We start from the raw sequence: 20,942 nt of genomic DNA on the forward strand, positions 1-20,942 counted from the left end.
CCCATTCACGTTATACTAGGAAGTATTTTTTTATTATAACGATATTACGAAAAACATAATGTGTTATATTATATATATATAACACAACACTAAAGCTATTCACAATGCAATCGTCCAGTGAGGATAGATGTTTGTTAGAGTTTATTTGGTCCGTAAGAAACTTTAGACACAGATTTCTCATTCCGGTGCGTCAATGGAGTGATGCGTGAACAGTCCTCATGTGAATTGCAAATGTAATGTGCGCGATTATCACTGTAATTGTTGAACTTTTTTGCTAATTTAAAAGCACAATTAGAAAAACAAGTTAGCGGTAACTAATGAGCAATTAGACATCTCTTTCAAACAGGCCTAAAATGGTTGATGAGTTAAAACAACCTAATTTTACATTTTCACAACAAAGATGCGTTTCTCTTATTATTTACATGTTGGCTACTCTTCTGTTTAAAGTTTGGAAATTAATTTCTATAATAGGCTACATCAATAGGCTAGGCTACTACTAACTTTACAGTTGCATTAATTTAGTTGATAATTACAGTTTAAACTTTATTATGATAGTGTTCCTGTAGCTCAATTGGTAGAACACTGCACTATTAAGCACAAGATTGGGGGTTCGATTCCCTGGGAAAACATGATATGTAGAAATTGATAGCCTTAATGCACTTTAAGTCGCTTTTATAAAGCGTCTGCTAAATGCATAAATTTAATTTATAATAAATTGTTATTTTGTACTTTGTATTCAAATAAATCTTCACTAGAATGTTTCATGGTTTCCACAAAATTATTAATCAGATAATATAGGCCCTAAATGTTTCAAATCAGCATATAATTATTTCTAAAAGACCACTGAAGACTGGGCCTGATGATATCACATGAATTAATTACATTTAACAAAACATTTTTATAACTTTTTCATAATGTTTCACAATGTTACTTTATTGTCATCAAATAAATATGGTGAGACTTCCTTGCAAAATCTCAAAACTTTTTTCTCTGGCAATTTTAAAGCTCACAATTAAGACTTTCTGCTCAGAATCGCGAGCTTATATTCGGAATTGTCCGACTAAAAGTCGTAACTTTTCTATTTTTATCTGTACATAAAATGATGTGCTCTGGCATTTTATAAAGATCTAGGCCTACACACCTGCTTCAGGTAACTGATATGGGTTATTTAAATTCTAACTTATCTGAATACAAAATTTGGCATATAAAAACACCGTGTCGGGGTAATAGTGGTGGAAATATTCAAATGATGTTTAACACGTAAACAAAGAAACAATTCTGATGCAGTAGCCTAGCCATTTTTAATCGGATGCTTTTTTGTCTTAGACTTGCTTCTCAAATCAAATAACGCAGCTTAGCGAACTGAATTAATTTACACTGTTGACCTGTTTAATTAAGAGGGAAATTTACATTCCACCACTATTTGCACTTTTGGTTACCTCATTTTGTAACAAAAAAAAGTAGGCTAAATCAACGACTAACCTCAATTCTAGTTGCAATGAATGTTTTATTGAAATAAGAAACCGCCCAGCCATTAACAGCTCGTTTTTATGAACAGCACTTACTTATAGAATGCAACACCTTTAGAGCCATTGAAAGCTACAGCATGGCTATAAATGAGGCCTGATCTCCTCAGTGTTCAGTCTGAGTCTGGACCAGGAGCTCATCATGACTAACGGAGTGAATGGAGGACTCCGTGGTCTGCTGGCAGAGAGGTCAAGTGGAGCTCCGAGGAGGAGATTCAAAAGATACACAACAGGAACTTACATCGGACTTATTGCATGCGCAATTCAAGGTTCACCAGACAAGATGCTCACGTTCAAACAGGTAACATGACGTAAACGTTGTAATTGTGCTACATATAAGAAAGTGTTGACGCATGCTAACATGTTCAGTATTTGTGCAGATAATGAAACAGCTGGAACCATTTGTCTTCGGGGACAAAAAGGGAATTGAGAACAACATCAGAGTCTGTCTTTCATCAAACAGGTGTTTTGAAAAGGTGCGTTTTTTTATTTTAAGCAACGAACTACAATCCACGTGTACAGGCTAGTGTTAGTAACATCGTTTTTTCTATGTTTGTGTGTTTATAGGTGCCAGTCGATCCGAATTATCCAAATCCTAAAAAGAACTTCTGGAAAGTGGATGAAAATGGCATTACTCCAAAAATGTTTCGCCGGCATTTCAAATATCTAATCAACCTATTCCCTGGCCTGTCGATTCAGACACAAGCGGTGGATGAGTGTAAAGACAATTCTCATGCTCCTGAGCCTCTTACTCCAGCCTGCAAGGTCGCAGAAAGCAAAAGTGAAGGCAAATTTACAGGCCCCTTTTCCATAGATTCATTATTGAAGAGCGACCGTGAAGAGAAGCGCATGCGCAGCACGCGTTTGGAGGAACATGTGCACTACATAGACGCACAGCGTGGCACGGCCAAGAGAAAAAACGTTTATGAATATGAAGCAGTGGAGCGTTATAACCCTGTTCCAGTAGTAGGACGTGAACTGGCCTCAGCGAAAATACCTCTTCTATCTTCTGGACCTCAGCTCGGACAGTCTCTGCCTCCACATATCACATATAATCATCATGTTCTCTTCAACTCCCCTTTAATGTATGATAGGCCTACTAGATATGTCAGCTGGTGAACAGCCAGAGTGACCACATGTAGCCAAATGGGAAGAAATTGCACTTTATTTTTTTTGCTTTTTAATAAACCAATCTTTTTCACATTTTTGTTGACTTTTGCTTTGACAGATTAAGGCAGTTTTTGATAGCATAAATGGGCTAGTTGTATAATATAATCTATTAAAATATTCACATTTTTATACCGAATAGTACTTCAGAGTACTATCTTAGACATATTTATAGAATATCACTATAACATATATCATGTGGAACACATCCAAAGGCTGACATTAAATGGTTTTAAACTCACAGTTTGATTACTTATAACGGAGAACCGTAAAATAATTTATATTTTAAAAATGTCAGCTATGCTAGATAATCTAAACTTTTCCAAGTTTATAACTTAAAGTAAAAAAAATCTCAAATGTTAATATAATTTAGGACAACTTTGGGGGAAAACGTATAGCCTACTAAAAAATAAAATAATCATGATGTCCGGGAAATGCTAACAGTCCCAAACATTAACATAACATTTCAAAAAGTGAGATCTCCTAAAACAAAGTAGCCTATTTCAAGTACATTAGCATGAACATAATGTTTGTCCTGGTCAATCAAAACAGGTCGATCATTATGGTAATCGGTGATTGGTACATCATTTAAGATAATGTTCACATAATAGTGGAGCTACTTTCCCGTAAAAACATTTGCCACGGGGTGGCGGTAAAATGCTGTGGTTGGATATTGATGCAAATGACATCAAAACAACTAAAGAAGATTGAATTATGAATTCATTAACGATATAGACATAAACTCTGAGTATAAAATTGTTTGGAGATTAACTATATTTTGTTATATTTTTTTTATATTTAAAAACTTTTAACTTTTATATTTAGTTATTTCTATTGATTTCAGTTCTAGTCTTTTAAAAGCTGATGCCAGTTTTGACCTGTTTTCAGAAATCAGCAGTAACTGATGGCTTGAAACCTTTTTGGTCCAACAACTTTCCATTGTTCCCAATAACACAATGATTCTGCATTATTTACCCAAAACACTGTAAAAATATTTTTTTAGGGTAAAGTTGTAAATAAAGCAAAGATTACTATAAATATAAGCTTGCCTATAAAAAAAAATATTTTTTTTCGAAATATATCAAATCAAAAAGACCCTGGACAACAAAACCAGATCGTCATTGATATATTGTTTGTTAGGATAGGATACTATTTCGCTGAGATACAACTATTTGAAAATCTGGAATCTGGAGTGCAATGAAATCGAAATATTGAGAAAATCATCTTTAAAGTTGTCCAAATGAAGTTCTTAGCAATGCATATTACTAATTAAAAATTTAATTTTGATATATTTACAGTAGGAAATTTACAAAATATCTTCATGGAACATGATCTTAACTGAATATCATAATGATTTTTTGGCATAAAAGTAAAAGCAATAATTCAGACGCACCACAATTTATTGTTAGCAATACAAGGGTGGACTGAACTGACATTAAAAAAAATGTGATTTGAACATCTACAGAAATATAAGGACAGAAAGATTTGAATAATAATCACATACTGAAGTGTTCTTCACTGCACTGAAAATGAAATGGCAAAAAAGCTAACACAGTGAAAGTTTAGGCAGTACTTTCTTTTCAAACGTATTCCATTAACCTTTGATTTCAGTAATCTTTGTTTTATATTACAACTTTGGATTGTTTTTATTTTTTAGACATTGTGTGTTTTGGGCAAATACATGCAGAATCATGATGTTATTGTAAACAATGGAAACTTGTTAGTCCAAAGAAAAAAGAAAAAATGGGGTTCAAGCTATCAAAGTTACTGCTGGTTCAGAAAACAGCTGACATCAGGTTTTTAAAGACTAGAAATGAGATTAATAGAAATAACACAAATTACAGTTAATTTCCAAAGAGTGTGTATAGGTCTATATCGTTAATTATTTAATGGGCTAATGTAAGTCAATGTTTCCTTTAAGTCAAAGCCATTTAATTTATGGGCACTTTCAGCGGGAGATATAATCTTCTAAGATATCCAAATTTTAAAGAGGTACAACAAATGTACAAAAACAAAACTTTGATGGCTTGAATCCTTTTTTTGTCTAACAAGTTTTCACTGCTCCCAAAAACATCATGATTCTGCTTTATTCCCGAAACACACACTTTAAAAGAAGATTTTCTGAAGTTGTAAATAAAACAAAGATTACTGGAATATGATTTACAAGAAATTACCGTTTCAGTACTGTTTACACTTTTTTACTCTTTCGTTGTTTCTTTGTAATTAATTGTGAAATTTCTGACTGAAAATTGTTTCAGTTTGATGCTCTTTCCCCACTTGCTTGTACAGTGGTTAGGAGAAAAAAAACCTACGTCAGCATTTATATGTAAGAACGTACGGTACTTAACAGACTGAATTATTTTTGAAACTACAGTTATGCTCTCTCTCTCTCTTTCTCTCTCTCTCTCTCTGTGTGTGTGTGCTGTCATCCATTACAGACAGTAATTACAGGCATTATAAAATTATTTCACCCCCTCCATTATGATAGTATTTAATGCAGACAGACAGGCACTCTGAACATAGGTGTTACCAGGAAGTAGTCTTATTGTTTAATCACATGATTAATATTTGTCTCAGATGTTTAGTTTGTTTAGAGGGCTGTTGGAACTGATGTTACATGCTTGGACTGTAAGGATTACAACAGAAAGTTCGGAAAACAAGCTATTTGTGTGTCTGCTGTAGAATTGATCTCTTTGTAAAATGAGCCAGCAACAACAGGCTAAATAAATGAGACAGAACCATGTTCCATTCAGTCGAGGAGATGGAGACACCACAGCAGCATCTCTCTCTTGTGAAATCTATGATTAAGGTTTTACATCACCATATACAGGAATAGGATTTAGGTTACTGCTTCTCAGATTTTAGACTTCAAATTTTCACAATCTTATTAACAATATTCAAATTTGACAATCTTTCGCTTTAGCTTTGCATATTTAACAGCTCAAACTACTTTAAATATTAATATTAGACAATAAAAAAGTTTATGCTGTAGTGAATTTATGCTATAATTCTTTACATTTTTCTCACATAGTGTAAATGGGTATTTATACATCAATATATAGGCCTACCTACTGCCCTCGCATACCGGGGTCTTGGTATTAAACAGTTTAAATCCCTCGAGGCAAAGTTAATTAAAAACACATTTAACACTTTACAGAGGAATTTTGCATATTTTTGAAACATTTATTTTAAAAGATTAATTCCTCTTAAAACAGTCTTATAATCTAACCAGTCATTGACACTAAGGTCTTGATTCATGACCAGCGACAATAATGATAAAAGAATATCCAAGTAAGCTCCGCCCATTACAGACGCAGCAGTCACGTCGGCCACGTCTTCTTGAGTACGTGAGGTCATCCACGTTTGGCTCCTCGCTAGTGTTTTGTGGTAAACTGTACAGGTGGTTTACGCTGTGTTGGTAGGACTGAGTCAGTGTGATGCTTAAACTCTCTTCGGTGTTTCTACATCTCATGGGTGGGCCAAGAGCTTTACGTGACGTTGCATCAGGTTAACCCTATGATGCCCGATTTAAAATGGCTAATTAAAGAAAAAAAGACGAGATTATTTATTTATTCATTCATTTATTGTCCTCAATATAGTTTCAGATAAGATCAGATCAAGATCAGACTTGACCTTTCATTGGAAAACAACTTTTGGTTTATGGTCATGTGCTTTTGTTTTGATGCTGTGAGCATGTTGTGTAGACAGACAGGAAAATGCCAAAAGTCTTATGACTGATTAGAAGGTCAAAAGGTGGATAAAATGATTAACAGAGACACTGCCATAGCAAGGCAGCTGTGTCCATTATCTAGCTCAGCAATGGAGTAATTATTACCACCGCCTTTGGCTTAGGTTTAGCTTACTTAAAAAAAAATAATAGCAAGTAATTTCTTCATTGTATACTTATTTGGCTATGAGATATAAAATCTTTCTTTCAGTGTGTATTCTTATAAGCACTTCTCAGCACCATCAGTTGATACTTTCAACATTGGATTTTTCAGGCACTCAGTTTTCAATCACTACACAGGCCTGGCCAGAGGAGCCTGCGATGTGAACTCAGCCTCTCCAGCAGTGGAAGATGGAGCTGAAGGTGAATATCTGAATTTTGACAAATTCCAATCTCAGTTTTCCTGTTTCTAGTAATATCGATATCTGTGGTGCTCCTGCGGTGCAGCGGTCCTGCTTGCACTCACAGGAAAAATTTCCCCATCTAATAAAATGCATGGAAATATGGGTAGGCCTATACTATACTCCGTTATGTATGTTGTCAATTCATGCTTGACAAGAATAATAAGCACCTTTCTAGGCTGTTGTTTTGCAGTCAAGCAATATTTTAAACCTAAAGATTCAGTTTGGACAGGATGGTGGCTGGTTACCTTGTACTGTCGCCTTCAGCAAGTTGTTAGTGAATGAGTTTAGGTCCTGTTTTAAAGGTTATTTTCATGGAAAACAAAACAAAGTCAGGTCAGAGTAATTTTCCACTTCAGTAATTGGTTGCATCTTATCAGCAGAGGCAATGACCTGTAGCAGGAATGCTACCATGTTGCCAGGTCAGAGTAAAGTGGACATGGTGGAGCAGGAGTTTTCATGCGGGTGATCCCTCTGTATCATGTGAAAGTAGCTCTGATACAGTGACTCTTAGGAAATCAACCCACTTCCACAAATTTGTGAAGATGAAGCTGCAAAAATAATTAATGCCGAATGGTTTATTATTTGGCTGAGGAACGGCCCAGGGTGTGTCTAGATAAAACTGCTGCGAGAAACCAAAGAAACAACTGGAATATCTAGCACTTCTCAAGAGAAAATGCATAAGCCAGGAGGGAAGGAAGTCTTTATAAGGGTTTTATGATTGCAATTATTTTGGTTGAAACTTTGGAATATTTGTGTAATATTAATATAGAAAGTAGTTAAAAACTAAAAAAAAAAAAGGAAAGAATTAGTAAAGAATTAGGCCATTAATGTTATGGCTGTAGTTATTGAGTAACTTTATCATCCTAAGCATCAAAGTGAAATGAGCAGTAAAGTGCAATTCTAATTGTTTCTTTGACAAGGACTGATAAACTGATCAAAAATCAGATACAAAAGTTTCAGTCAGAAACGACCTCTAAAAATATTATACATATAACAGTGACACAAATAAAGTGATAGCAAAAACCTTCTCACAGTTGATAAATGGTTAAGATTTGTAGGATTTTGTGTAATTGTATGCTGGGGGTAAAACGTAAGTTCTTTTGCACGTGCTTGTTTATATTTTCTGTTTATGAGTCGCACACGTTAATGCATAATCCATAATACTTCAATCATACTGGTAAGACTTTTTTGTTGGCACATCATTACCTATTTCATAATTTATTGACCATCTACTTCATGACCTAATTCTGCATCGTTTATTTAATTATGAATCAGATTTTGGAGATTTATCCATTGTGTAAAACTTACAAAAATGACCATAAACGGCTTAAACAGCCCCATTATGCACCGCAAATAATGTTTATTATCACTTTGTAACTTTTAAGTTGTCCTATTATCCCTTTTAGTAAATCAGTAATACGTGACATTGAACTGAGTAGCACCCGCTCTGAGGAACTACGTGATATGTTTAGGTGAGGCCTACATCTCAGACAGTCCTGAGCTCTGTCTCCTGTCATGTGCATCTGAATCATGGCTTACTATGATTCATACTACATCTGACTACGGATATTTCATCACATACTGCCTCGGCACTATTGCAGTTTAATCTGATTGTGAGTATGCATGTTGGACAAGAGGATGACTGGGGTATTACTAATATATAATTATGAATTTATTGTTTGACTAATGTAGTTTAAAGTGTAAAATAAAACCTTAACAGTAAAAGGTTTGGTTTGTGAATAGATGGCACGTTTTAGACAAATCAGCTAGGGACAAAGGCAAGAATCTACTATACTCTGTCAGTCTACATTTCTACGTCAAACTAGCCTCCACTGACCTTTCATTACCTGAAAGGAAGGCGTGTAGGCCTTTTATAGTGTAACAGTGTGCCAATACCAGCAGTAATGTTCATTGGAATGATGTGGGCATGTCTGTGTGGTTAAAATTATAACATAATGACTATTTTGTCTTGTTCTTGGATGGCCACTATAGAAAACGGCCTTTGGTTTTGAACCTCCTTTTATTCTTTTGATTTGTCTGATGCCAAGAGCCTGTAGGGAGACGGAGGTCAATGTTTATCTGTTCTTTTCGAGCCATCCAATAACCTACATGTTGTGTAAACCAGATATGAGGGGTTTAAGATGAAACCTGCTCTGTATTTCAAGTACAAGGACACGAACATAAGCCAATGTCATGAACCCAGATTCCGTGAAAAACAGAGACTTGACAGAAAGGTGAGAAATTGACCACTTCAGTAAACCATAATTTAATTCAAAATCTGGTATAACAGAATGACATCCTTTACGATTTGTGGTATAATATTTCATTTAAAATGGATGCAAGTAAGATAGTATTTTGCTGTTTTTATCTCTGTGTGTTAAATTTATTGTAGTTTATTTTTCCAGATTTGTGCAATTATTAAAAGAATTAAAAATCTAGGTGGATGATTAAAAATCACCAGACTCTAGAGAAACACTGTGAGTACACAGACACATGAACCTGTCAGGTGAAAGTCCACAGTCCTTATCAGTTATTATTCTCTTCAAGCCAGTTTATTAACCCGAGCACTAAGCAGTCAACTCTTCGATTCGATATGCATTTTGTCTATAAATTTTAAAATCATAAAAGTTTATCTAGTCAACAATGGTTTCAGTATTTTTCCACAACACAATTTCACCTGGCCGAGAACCCATCTTTAAATCAAACAACCTAAAAATAACTCTGATCTTATGACCGTTTTTGATTTATGAAAAGTCTCTCACGCTGAACACAACTTTAGAAGAAAAGTCCATCTGCGTTTATTCCGCCGTCGGATTCAGATTGTGGTGTAAATTGTGTTCGAGAGTTGATCAGCATAATGGTAATTTCTGTGCATTGTGTCCATTGTGAATGTGCTTTTTATCACTGGCTCACATTAGCTAACCACAGTGAAAGCATTGTGCTGTTAGAGAGAACACATACGCATAGGCATGCACTTCTCTGAAATGATTTAAAAGAATAACCAGCTTTTAGATTGTTCTGTATTATTTTTTAATATATAATAATTTTAAGGGACAGAATAATACAGGTCTACAAGTCAACTTCACTATCTCTTCACTTATAGTTTATTTTATACATTTTGTTGTAATGTGAAAGATTAGTCCTATAAAATAAGACGGTTTTCCCATGTGAACACTTTTCATATCTCATGCAATGCTTTGAAAGGAAGGCATTACTCAGTGAGGTTGCCCAATAGAAGGAGGAGTGGGCAGGACTGACTAAACGCACATCTTTATAAAATTGCGTGCTAGGTTTCTACATCCTGTCGTGAGCAGCACGTAGTCAGTTGTAACTCTCAAACTTTGCAAAAGACTTGTTAGTTTCGTTGGACATTCTTGTTTGCATTTAGTGGACAATTAACCGGTAAGTCTTCAAAATGCTATTTTATTCTTTTAAATTTATTTTTAATGTTATTGTTGCCTATTTCTGTGTCTAATAAAACCGCAGTCCGAATCTAACTTAAATCATCTCTGGCATGATATCGAACACGGTATAATGTATCGGCTTTCAACTAAAGATATAAGCTATACAATGATTAAATTAAACCCCTGACACCAATAAACACCAGTATATAGCCACTGTTTATGATTATACAGCGAAATGCGATCGTTTTTAATGTGGTGTCTGTTTATCGTGTAATGCGTGTGGGTGTGGGTGCACGTGCATATGTCAACAAAGCAGAGTAAGTTGAGTTGGAAAACAAATGGGCTACGAACAGTGCGACATATAAAAACTACACTAGTGGTTTTCTGGCCTGCGTGAGAACCACCGCACTGCACATTCTGTATATTTTTATTATAACTCACACTTAAAGCTCAGTTTATAGAACTCTTTCTTATAATGAGCTGATGAAAACCACCGTACTGGACTAGAAGCAATTACTTTGAGGATTACATGATACAGGTGTGTCTGCATTATCAGACACAATTTGCTATCTTAAATGTGTTTTGCTTTAGTTTTTAGTCTGAGACATCATTCCAGATCTTAAATAGATTCACTACTCTGTTGCAATAAAAGCATTGAATTTGTTTTAATGAGATGAACATTTAAAATATTAAATTGGCAATATACTAAATATACAAATATAAAAATATGAAATGAACGAAAATGTAGATGATTATAAATGATATATGTAATTAAATAGAAGTTCATTCATAACAGTGGCAAGTTTAGCACTACATTGTTGCATTTCATTTGCAAAAAAGCACCAGAGCCAGAGGTGCATCAGAGCTGGTTCATTTTATTTAAGAATTTCCTTTGTGGCGTCCTCAAAGCAGACTGTCTAAAGACACCTTTACTCATCTTTACTTTACACCTTTACTTCAATTGAAACATCAATTGAATACACAGCAAAATAGTGTATGCATGCATGCATGCATGTTAAACATAAATAGGAAAATCAGAAATGATCTTCTATTAGTGATGTAGGTCGACAAGTGTTATTGCTTAACTAAAGAAGAAATTTTGTAAGACCCCTGCAGTGATTGGTCTAGTATACATTGAGTTCAATATCTTAGTATGAAAATGTAATCCATGAATTGGATTTCAGAAACACGATCTGGTCAGGAATTTGTGTAGGGGTTTGCTGTAAAGACCTCAGCAAATGATGGACTGCACAATCATGGTTTTTGAACTACAGAAATTCCTCCCGATGAACAACTTGGCTTGGTTTCTAGAGCTCGTGTGTGAAGCAAAAAAATCAATCGCTGCTTTTTTATAGGGGCTTGGTGCAGCAACGCTCCTTGAACCTGTAGGACGATAAGACACAAAGGCTGTGGCTGTGGAGCAAAGTTGGGAAAAAATGGCTAGTGTTAAAGGGGTGGAGGGACTGACTGCAGAAGCCATGGAAGCAGCTGTGTCAGTGGCTTCCTGTGTGTAGCGTGCAGGCCCACTACACAGGAAAAGCCTGACATGTGACCTTTAGAAACCTCAGCCAGACAAAGAGCCTGTTCAAGCTCCCATTCCATTTACATGCGCATCAACATTCAAACTGTCGTCTTTTGAAATGCACGATCCACATCATCCAAAACAGATTAGACTCTTTTGAAGAGCTAAGGATATAATCAAATAACAAAATGCAAAGAAATGTATCTGAAATGTGTGCCAAATGTGTGGGAAGCAGCAAAAGAGTTCAAAAGCTGCATCAGAAGCTGCATACACATTGCATACATTAATGCTATTTAATACGGCACAGCATTACATAAATGTACCCTAGATTACAGCTGCAAAATAATGTTATGAAATTGATGAATTAAAGGGGTGGTTCGGGATTTTTGACATCGGACCTCATTTTTAAGTCAGCCTGGTTGTTATTCATCAGTGGAGACATTTTTAAAAAAAAATTATCCAGTCTTTATATTTGGATAGATAGCCGATGCTAGGCTAGCGCGAGTCAATGGGTATATGTTAGCCAGCCATTAAAAACCGTTTTACCCGCTCCACAGAGCACCAAACGCAAATCAATTATAACACTAGACTATCGATGCAAATGTCCGTTGATAGAATAATGTTAGAAATCAAACTTACCTTTCATCACATTGCATTAGTTATAATTTGTTCCCTGTAAGCATAAGCCTTGTCGACAGCAGCAGCGGAGTGATATTGATTACCTAGGCAACCGAGTGAGCCGGTCCACACATGACGCAAGTGTATTTACCTGCCGCTGGCACACTGATTATCACTTGCGTCATGTGTGGACCGGCTCACTCGGTTGCCTAGGTAATCAATATTGATTTCTAACATTATTCTATCAACGGACATCCGGGACTTTTACTCCCATAATGCACTGCGCGCGCATAGCAACCGCGGCGAAGGGTAAAACAAACAAGCGCTCGCCATTAAGCAACACGAAGTGGAAGACAAATGAGCGCAGATATGTCGAGAAAACTGCCGAGAATCATGCCTAAAAAATTAGCAATGATTCGGCAAATCAAAGAATAACAAAATAATACCACTGCAGAGATGGCCACTCAATTTTCTGTTGCTATGTTATGACATTGCTATGCATAATGGTCGGCAGCTCTACACTGATAAGCAACAATGAAATGCACTAGTTGTGTGGGAAATAAGATACGTTTCTGCAGTTAGTCTATTTTTGCTTTTTTGAAAAAACTGTGTCCCTCACTGACACTGTACAAGCTGTGCCACTGACAGACTGAGCTCATTACAGCCATTGTGTAACACAGTGCTTTTGAATAAACATTTTTTTTTTCTAAATGAACAGTTAATGTAATCGATGCTTGATGGGTATTTAAACATGACTGCAAGTGTAGGACACATGGTATGTACACATGGTGTTCACACCAGGGGATTTGATGAGGTAATTGTATATGTCTGGATACTCGAGCCTGGGCCATGCCTTTGGGTTGTTCTCCCAGGACTCAGCTGGATGTCGATAGGGACAAGATTGTAACGTTAAACCTACAAGCGACAGCTTTCTGTGGTACCTGGTCAATGCAGGCGCAAGTAGACTTTCTATATATTGATAAGACATTCTGTAATAGAAGAAAGAAGATCTGTATTTGTATAGCTGCTAGCGCCTTTCACATACATGTAACGTTAGCTAACGTTAGTCACAAAGTGCTTTACATGAGTGTTTTATTACATTCACTTCACTTCTCACCACCGACATACATTCGCATACACAGATATCATTCATCATTAATACAAAGTAGTCCGTTAGTATCCATAACTGACATAATCCACAACAAAACTTCTGTGAATAGATACCTTTTCGATTTTCCTCGGGCTTTGCCTTGATTGCCTTCGGTTTGTTTTACCCTTCAAACACGGCGGCGGCTTGTTGCTATGCAGGTCACATGATTTGTGACGTAACGCCGACCAAGAGAATAGTCTAGTGTTATAATTGATTTGCGTTTGGTGCACTGTGGAGCGGGTAAAACGGTTTTTAATGGCTGGCTAACATATACCCATTGACTCGCGCTAGCCTAGCATCGGCTATCTATCCAAATATAAAGACTGGATAATTTTTAAAAAAAGGTCTCCACTGATGAATAACAACCAGGCTGACTTAAAAATGAGGTCCGATGTCAAAAATCCCGAACCATCCCTTTAATACATTGTGTAGTTTTTGAAAACTACTTTGTTGTTCTTTTTTCTAATATATTAGTTTTACATTTTATTATTTTCTTTTTATTTGTCATATCATATTCTTGATAGTCTATTAATATTATTCATGTTGCACTGTTGGACGAGAAACTTGGTCGAAGCATTTCACTGCGATACATCACATGTAATGGGTATGTGACAAAAACCTTTAACGTTAAAATAGATGTGTAAATTATGAAATAAAAACACCACAACTGGTCCAGAGAAAAATCTTTTTTTTTTTTTTTATCCACGTATGATAATAATGTTGTACATAGTCACTGCCAAAGCTGAATTGCGCCACAACACAAACAAGGAACTAGTAATTTGATACTTCCTTTTGCGACCTTGAAGGAAGAGGGTGGTAAATTATTTGAAGTGCACCAATGGTAATATGGTTGTGTTTATGTCTACCTCTAGGTGTCCTAGCTGAGAATGGATGATGTCCAATTAGTTGAGTCGAAGCCTCTCATCCCGGACAGGGATTTGCAAGTATGTAAAACACTATACTTGTTAAGATTTGTACTAAATGTACATATTAATGTATGGCAATATAGTGAACAAATATTGTGGTAACACACTGTTTTCTTCTCTATTCTAGGGGCTAAGAGAGGCTGTCCAGCGTTTGGAGATAAAGGCAAGCATTTCATGTTTTTTGTATGATATTTATTTTAATAAATTCAAAAATCTAAGAGGTCATTCTTTGCTGACACCATGGCATAACAACAATACTGAAACTGTATGGATTTGCATCCAGCAGACCTCTCGTGTTGATCCTCACACAGATTAAAGTCCTGAAGGATGCAGGTCATGTGTTTAATAAGAGTGTTCAGCCTCAGTGACGTGGGCTGCTGAAGGATACACTGGCCATCTGTCTGAGGCGCTCACATAGGGCTCGTCCCGTTTAAAGAGATTAGTGGCAGTAGGGAGACCTACATGTTTGTGTTCAGTCACTATACAAAGACAAGCACAAGGTGTTTATGTCCTTGTCAGTGTTAAATATGTTATTTGACTTTCTTAGCAGCTCGTGCTGCAACTAGTTTCTGTAGCGTCAGCCAGCTGATTTTTGACCGGTGGCTTATACTCAAAGACTTTTCTCAATGACTTTTGCAGTGCATGGTGGTTATTTGTCATTGATTGTCACTAGTGTTAAATTAACTTCAAGAAAGTTAAATCGAAAGTTAACGTTTAATCCGTTGACTATGATTTGTTTGTTTCAGTGGCTATGAAGCTTCGATTTTTAAACATGGGGGAAAAAAAAATATAGAAATACAGATGCTCATCGGAAGTGATATTTTCATCAAGATGTGTTTTTTCTAAAGTCAAAAGTTTAATGAGTTGGGTTCTTTAAGACTGAAATGAATGAATGAAAAATTTAAAGTAGCAGCACATATTGGCCTTGACCATGTGAGTCTCTGTTTAGCTTAATTGCACTTTATTGTTGATCTTTATTTTTCTTTACTGCTGAAAGAAAGCAGTTATTTAGTGCAGACATCCATCACATTTTTGTTTGGCTGCACTTGCTTAAGTTTCCGATGGCCTAGAGGTGGCTACTCAAAGCATCTGACACAGACTGATCCAATTTACAGATGTCGTTAACTAGAATTAACTGGTTTTGATCTCGGTGCAAAGCATGCTGGGAGCATGGGGCTTATGTCGAGTGACGGCAACAGGGGTATAAAACCCTGGGCACAGATGAATATTAGCCGAGTGCACAAACAGGAGCTTACTTTCAATCGGATCTAACTTACTCGTTCTCATCACTACTACTGATTACCATCAGCAGCCATGGTTCTGGAGGACTCTGATATGGAATTAGTTTTCGAGATAGAAGTCGCTGTGAGTAGAAATATTCATGTTGCTTTTGGTTCATTCTTTTTGAGGTTTTAATTGGCTGTTTTTAATCATCTTAGTGGTGAGTAAAGAGTAAAGTTTTGATTTTGACACGCATTCAAGTCAAATTTATTTGTATTGTGCTTTTAAACAATGCACAATGTTTTAAATGTTGACGTTTATAATATCTTAATATCTTTGTGCCTTCCAGGCGGATTTAGGAGATTAGAGCTTGATAATATCGTTTGCATGTAATAGAAGTCTTTCATTTTGTTCCTTTTATCTTTTTCATCTCATACAGCACACGTTTATAAAATGGATTTAACATTGTCTGTGTCAGTCTTAATTAGGATTTGATGTTTTGCGAAATTGATAGATGCAGTTGAACATTATGAAATCAGGCAGACCATTTTCATAGGCCGTGATTTTACTGATTACGGATAAATAAATAAAAAAGTGCATTGAATGTTGAAATGTTTGCAGTTTGTCTGTTCATTCGCTTCATTTGCAGAACATTTCCAAATTGTGCCTGTCCTTAAATGTTACATTAAACTACATTGTGAGCTATGATATATGTGAATGATATATGTATACTGCAGATGAGATTAATGCTGCTTATGATAGTTCAGCAGATGCTAATAAGCGTTTTCTTGCCATGTTGTATGTAGGAACATGATGTGGAGACTCCGTATGGCAGAGTCCACTGTACCATGAAAGGGGTTCCTAAGGGTGACCGGCCCGTCATCCTCACCTACCATGATATTGGACTGAACCGTAAGATTTTATCAGTTTAAAATCCCCCATAAATCTCTTTGTGTTGAGAGATCCTTCTAAAGGAGATGGGCTTTAATGCATAAATTATGCTTCTCCAATAGATAAAAGCTGCTTTGACACCTTGTTCAGCCATGAGGATATGCAAGAGATCATGCAGCACTTTGCAGTGTGTCATGTAGATGCACCAGGGCAGCAAGAGGGAGCAAACACCTTCTCAACTGGGTGAGTTCTATCATGTGCAGACATATAAGTGGAAGTCTTTTTTGTAAATCAATGCAGAAGAAGAATAATTTACTTTTTATAGATATGAATACCCTTCCATGGACCAACTCTCTGATACACTTCCGTCAATCCTTAAACATTTTGGGTGAGTTGATTGCTTAATTATTTAAATTTTAGGTAGATTTCAGATTATTTTCTGTCTTAACTAGTTTTCCTAATCCCCACAGTCTGAAGAGTTTTATTGGCATGGCTGTTGGAGCGGGTGCTTATATCCTTGCTAAGTTTGCTGTGAGTTTGAGTTCCTTTTTGATTATTATTAAGTGATTTAAATTTTTAATCAAACCAGGATAAAGAGCTAAAGGGGTTTCTTTTCATTAGTTTAGCTGCTGAGGAATGTCCAGTGTGGAAAAATAAAAAATCTGCTTGATTTGCGGGTTGTTTATTTAATAAACTGGGGTTTTATACGTGGTTTGTTTCCTTTTATAGTTGGATTACCCTACTATGGTGGAAGGCCTTGTGCTAATAAACATCAACCCATGCGCTGAAGGCTGGATGGACTGGGCAGCACACAAAGTGAGTGCTAACCACTTTGTGATTGTAATTCATATAAAATTCACAAGTTATATAGAGTTTCACACTGTTGTGGGCTCATTTTTCTTGAATTACAGATTTCTGGTTGGACTCACGCCATGCCTGAAATGATCATCTCTCACCTGTTTGGAAAGGTTAGTCAATTTTTGACCCCATCTGGATAATTTTTGACTTAATGGATCTATATTAGCATCAGTGTTGTTGTTATTATTATTATTATTATTATTATTATTATTATTTCTTATTTCTCCAGGAGGAAATCCAGCAGAACCATGACCTCATTGGCAGATACCGTCACCACATTGTGAATGACATGAACCAGTACAATCTGCAACTCTTTGTCAAGTCCTACAACAGGTAATCACAACACGGCTACTAAAACATCCTGCTAAAAAAAGTTTATTTAGCATTGACATAATGTTTACCTCTACTTCACAGCCGAAGAGACCTGGAAATCGAGAGGCCTGTACCTGGTGGCCACATCAGTGTCAGAACTCTAAAGTAAGTAAAAAATCTTTGGAAAACCTCTAGACCATTCAGGATCAATTTTCTGTAGTAACGACTTTGTTGATCTGTTTTCAGGTGTCCTGCACTCCTGGTAGTTGGAGACAGTTCCCCTGCAGTGGATGTAGTGGTAGGTTTCTATCTTCACTTATTATCATTATTCTGCACACAGGTTGCTTCACCCTTTATATCCACTGCATGTGTATTTGGTTGTTTAACATGTCTGTTTTCTGTACAGGTTGAGTGCAACACAAAGCTGGACCCGACCAAAACCACACTGCTTAAGGTGAGTGGACTCCAGTGAAGCTGGCATGTATTTATAGCCCACATGGAAAAGTCAGGCACTGATAAGATTCCGATAGCTCAGCATTATCTAGTGACTTATTTACCCAGGTAGTGCAGAAGCGGTGCACACTGGCCAGCTCAAGGGCTGAGTCCTACCTCGGCTGACCTAATTTTCCACAGCCCGCCCTCAGGTGGACTAAGAATTAGGTTTATGGCGTCTAAAATGGCCTATTTATCACTGATAAGTGCTGAGACTAGTGGAGTTAATGAAGCGCTAGGGGTTTTAGACACCTGTGTGAATGGCCGAAACAGAAATGAGAAACAAGCAGTGACACATTAGTGTTTTTCATGCATTTTAAATAATGTTTTATGTCCCTTCTCTTTCGTCAGATGGCTGACTGTGGAGGCTTGCCCCAGGTCGACCAGGTGTGTATTTATAACGTGTATGGCCATTTAGATTCATTTACAGGTTTGCTCAAGGCACAGGATGATTATTAGGGATGAAGCGCCATAATCTCTTTGCGGACAGCATGTAGTTCTCGGTTCTAATACTCTGCTCGCCACCTGCTGCTACCGGCTGTTAGAATCTGTCCGCTTTCACAACATGTACTTAGGGAAATCTGTTTTCCACCTCGACCTGATTACCTGTATATGTAGTCAAATGAACTGATTTATGCTTTTATTTGTCTCCTTAGCCTGGGAAGCTAACGGAGGCTTTCAAGTACTTCATTCAAGGAATGGGTTACAGTAAGTATTGATATTGTATTTTTGTTCAGTATACTCTCTATTTAACCATACAGCTGTGGCTTTCTAAGGAATTCCCACAGTACATTGGCTGAAGTCTTTTGTTCGTAACATTATAACTTTTCGAAAACTAGCAATGTATATGTATGCCTGGGCTGTGCTGCCTTCTAGTGGTGTTATAATTTTCAACCTGACTTGCTCAACTTGATCACTTGACCTTTTTCTGAAAAAGCTGTGTATAATTTATAAACGGCTGCAAAAACTGATTAATCTTGGATATGCACTACTGTTCAAAAGTTTGGGGCAAGAAAGGTTTCAAAAATCGTGTACAGAAATCTTAACCAGCACAACTCTTTTCAACATTGATAACAATAGGAATGTTTCTTGAGCACCAAATCAGCATATTAGAATAATTTCTGAGGGATCATGTGACACTGAAAACTAAACTGGCAGCTTAAAATGTGGCTTTGCCATCACAGGAATAAGTTACATTTTAAAACGCATTCAAATAGAAAAGTTTTAAATTTTAATAATATTTAAGTTTTTACTGTATTTTTGATTCTTGCAGTCTCTGTGAGCATAAGAGATTTATTTTAAAACATTTAAAAAATCTTACCAACCCCAGTTTCTGGAATGGTAGTGTACATACTTATATCAAGTATTTAAACATAAAAAGAAATTACATTTAAAATCATGAGAAAGCTTTAAAATCTGTCCTCTGTCTCTTAGTGCCTTCTGCCAGCATGACCCGTCTGGTCCGTTCCCGCACAGCATCCGGATCCAGTGTGACTTCCTTTGACGGAAACCGCAGCAGGTCGCACACTAACGAGGGCAGGGCCCGAGCCCACACCTCCGACAACCAACGCAGACGTTCGCACACTGACAACATGGACAGTTCTGTGGACCAGGCTCCCAAGTCCACCGAAGTGTCCTGTTAGACTGGTGACCTCTCTCTGGTCCATCTCACACATGCATTAACCTCTCTGTTCCGACTGTGCTGCGCTGCCGCTAACTACACACACAACAGGACTGCTGCATGCCGCTGTGCTGTTTCCCTCAGGGGTCTTGCACTGTTTTATTTGTCAGAGAGCATTTATGCCAAAGTGTCTTGTGTTTAAGACCATATTTCCTGAGGAAACGATAAGGAAGGAGTTGGAGTGAATGAAGGACAGGATAATGGAGATATTTCTTTTTTTGCACCCTGCGCAATAGCTGTCTTGTTGTTGTTAGAGGCAATGCAGCACAGAGACCTTTTGATGGTCGTCATCATTGAAGTAAGCTGGGCACTGAGAAGGGTACATTTGTAAATTTATTTTGATTTCTAGTCTGCAATTAATTTTTTTAATGTCAAGTCATTATACAACTTTTACACTCTAGTTTAAGTGCATAATTCATTTGTATAATCTGTAAATGTTGAAATGGAAATCACTGAATTGAAAAGGGATTGGTTGACCACAGAGTAGAGACTGGTATTTTTTTTTCATGATGCTAACTTCCCTTATAAAACTAAGGTATAAACTCATGTGTTGATTTTGCATTTTCCTTCTTGGGAGTGTCTCATTATTTTGGGTTATATGTGTAACTCAGTGATTGATGCTCTTGAAAGTGATTTGAAATGATTTTTATGGGATCAAATGTTTTGAAAGAATCTTAACATTAGTTTTAATTCAACAAAACCAATTTGTAGATATAAGAATACAGGAAAATTACTATATAATATTTTTGGTGTTTTTTTTTTTTTGTAATGATGATTTCTATGCAATCAAGCACAACAGAACAAAATGTGCCATGGAATCCTCTACTTGGACTGGATGCTTTGAAAGAGTAAAACCAAGGACTGCTCAGAAAGAGATAATAAGCAACTCACTTGTTCTTCCACACATACAAAAACAAATGCTTGCAGCTTGGTAAGGCACTCTGCTTTGTAAAGATGTAAAACAATCTGATGCACTGCATTTTTAATGGTATAACAGTTTGTATTTATTTAAAAAAGGAAAATAAAAAGCTGGTTACAAAACT

General features: G+C 36.5%; 2 protein-coding genes across 4 annotated transcripts; both read left to right on the plus strand.

Annotated features, from left to right (window-relative positions):
* The first annotated feature begins 1,563 nt into the window (after window positions 1-1,563).
* Window positions 1,564-2,727, plus strand: LOC132144739 (forkhead box protein Q1-like). Its single transcript, XM_059555312.1, has 3 exons — window positions 1,564-1,827; window positions 1,907-2,002; window positions 2,094-2,727. The coding sequence occupies exons 1-3, from the start codon at window positions 1,669-1,671 to the stop codon at window positions 2,643-2,645; spliced, it is 807 nt and encodes a 268-aa protein (XP_059411295.1). The 5' UTR covers window positions 1,564-1,668; the 3' UTR covers window positions 2,646-2,727.
* A 7,353-nt stretch (window positions 2,728-10,080) lies between these two features.
* On the plus strand, window positions 10,081-20,936 carry LOC132145452 (protein NDRG1-like). Of its 3 annotated transcripts, XM_059556498.1 has the most exons (16): window positions 10,081-10,226; window positions 14,391-14,462; window positions 14,572-14,607; window positions 16,472-16,577; window positions 16,679-16,799; window positions 16,882-16,944; window positions 17,027-17,087; window positions 17,286-17,372; window positions 17,468-17,524; window positions 17,644-17,747; window positions 17,829-17,891; window positions 17,973-18,024; window positions 18,133-18,180; window positions 18,570-18,605; window positions 18,875-18,926; window positions 19,653-20,936. In XM_059556498.1, exons 2-16 carry the CDS (start codon window positions 14,406-14,408, stop codon window positions 19,859-19,861), a joined length of 1,152 nt encoding a protein of 383 aa, XP_059412481.1. In that variant the 5' UTR covers window positions 10,081-10,226; window positions 14,391-14,405; the 3' UTR covers window positions 19,862-20,936. The 3 variants fall into 3 exon arrangements, with proteins under 3 accessions (XP_059412481.1, XP_059412480.1, XP_059412478.1); XM_059556497.1 differs by lacking the exon at window positions 14,572-14,607 and having other exon boundaries at window positions 16,436-16,577; XM_059556495.1 differs by lacking the exons at window positions 10,081-10,226; window positions 14,391-14,462; window positions 14,572-14,607 and adding an exon at window positions 15,439-15,809.
* The last annotated feature ends 6 nt before the right edge of the window (window positions 20,937-20,942 follow it).

The sequence above is a fragment of the Carassius carassius genome, chromosome 8 (genome assembly GCF_963082965.1).
Source record: "Carassius carassius chromosome 8, fCarCar2.1, whole genome shotgun sequence".
Classification (NCBI taxonomy): Eukaryota; Metazoa; Chordata; class Actinopteri; order Cypriniformes; family Cyprinidae; genus Carassius; species Carassius carassius.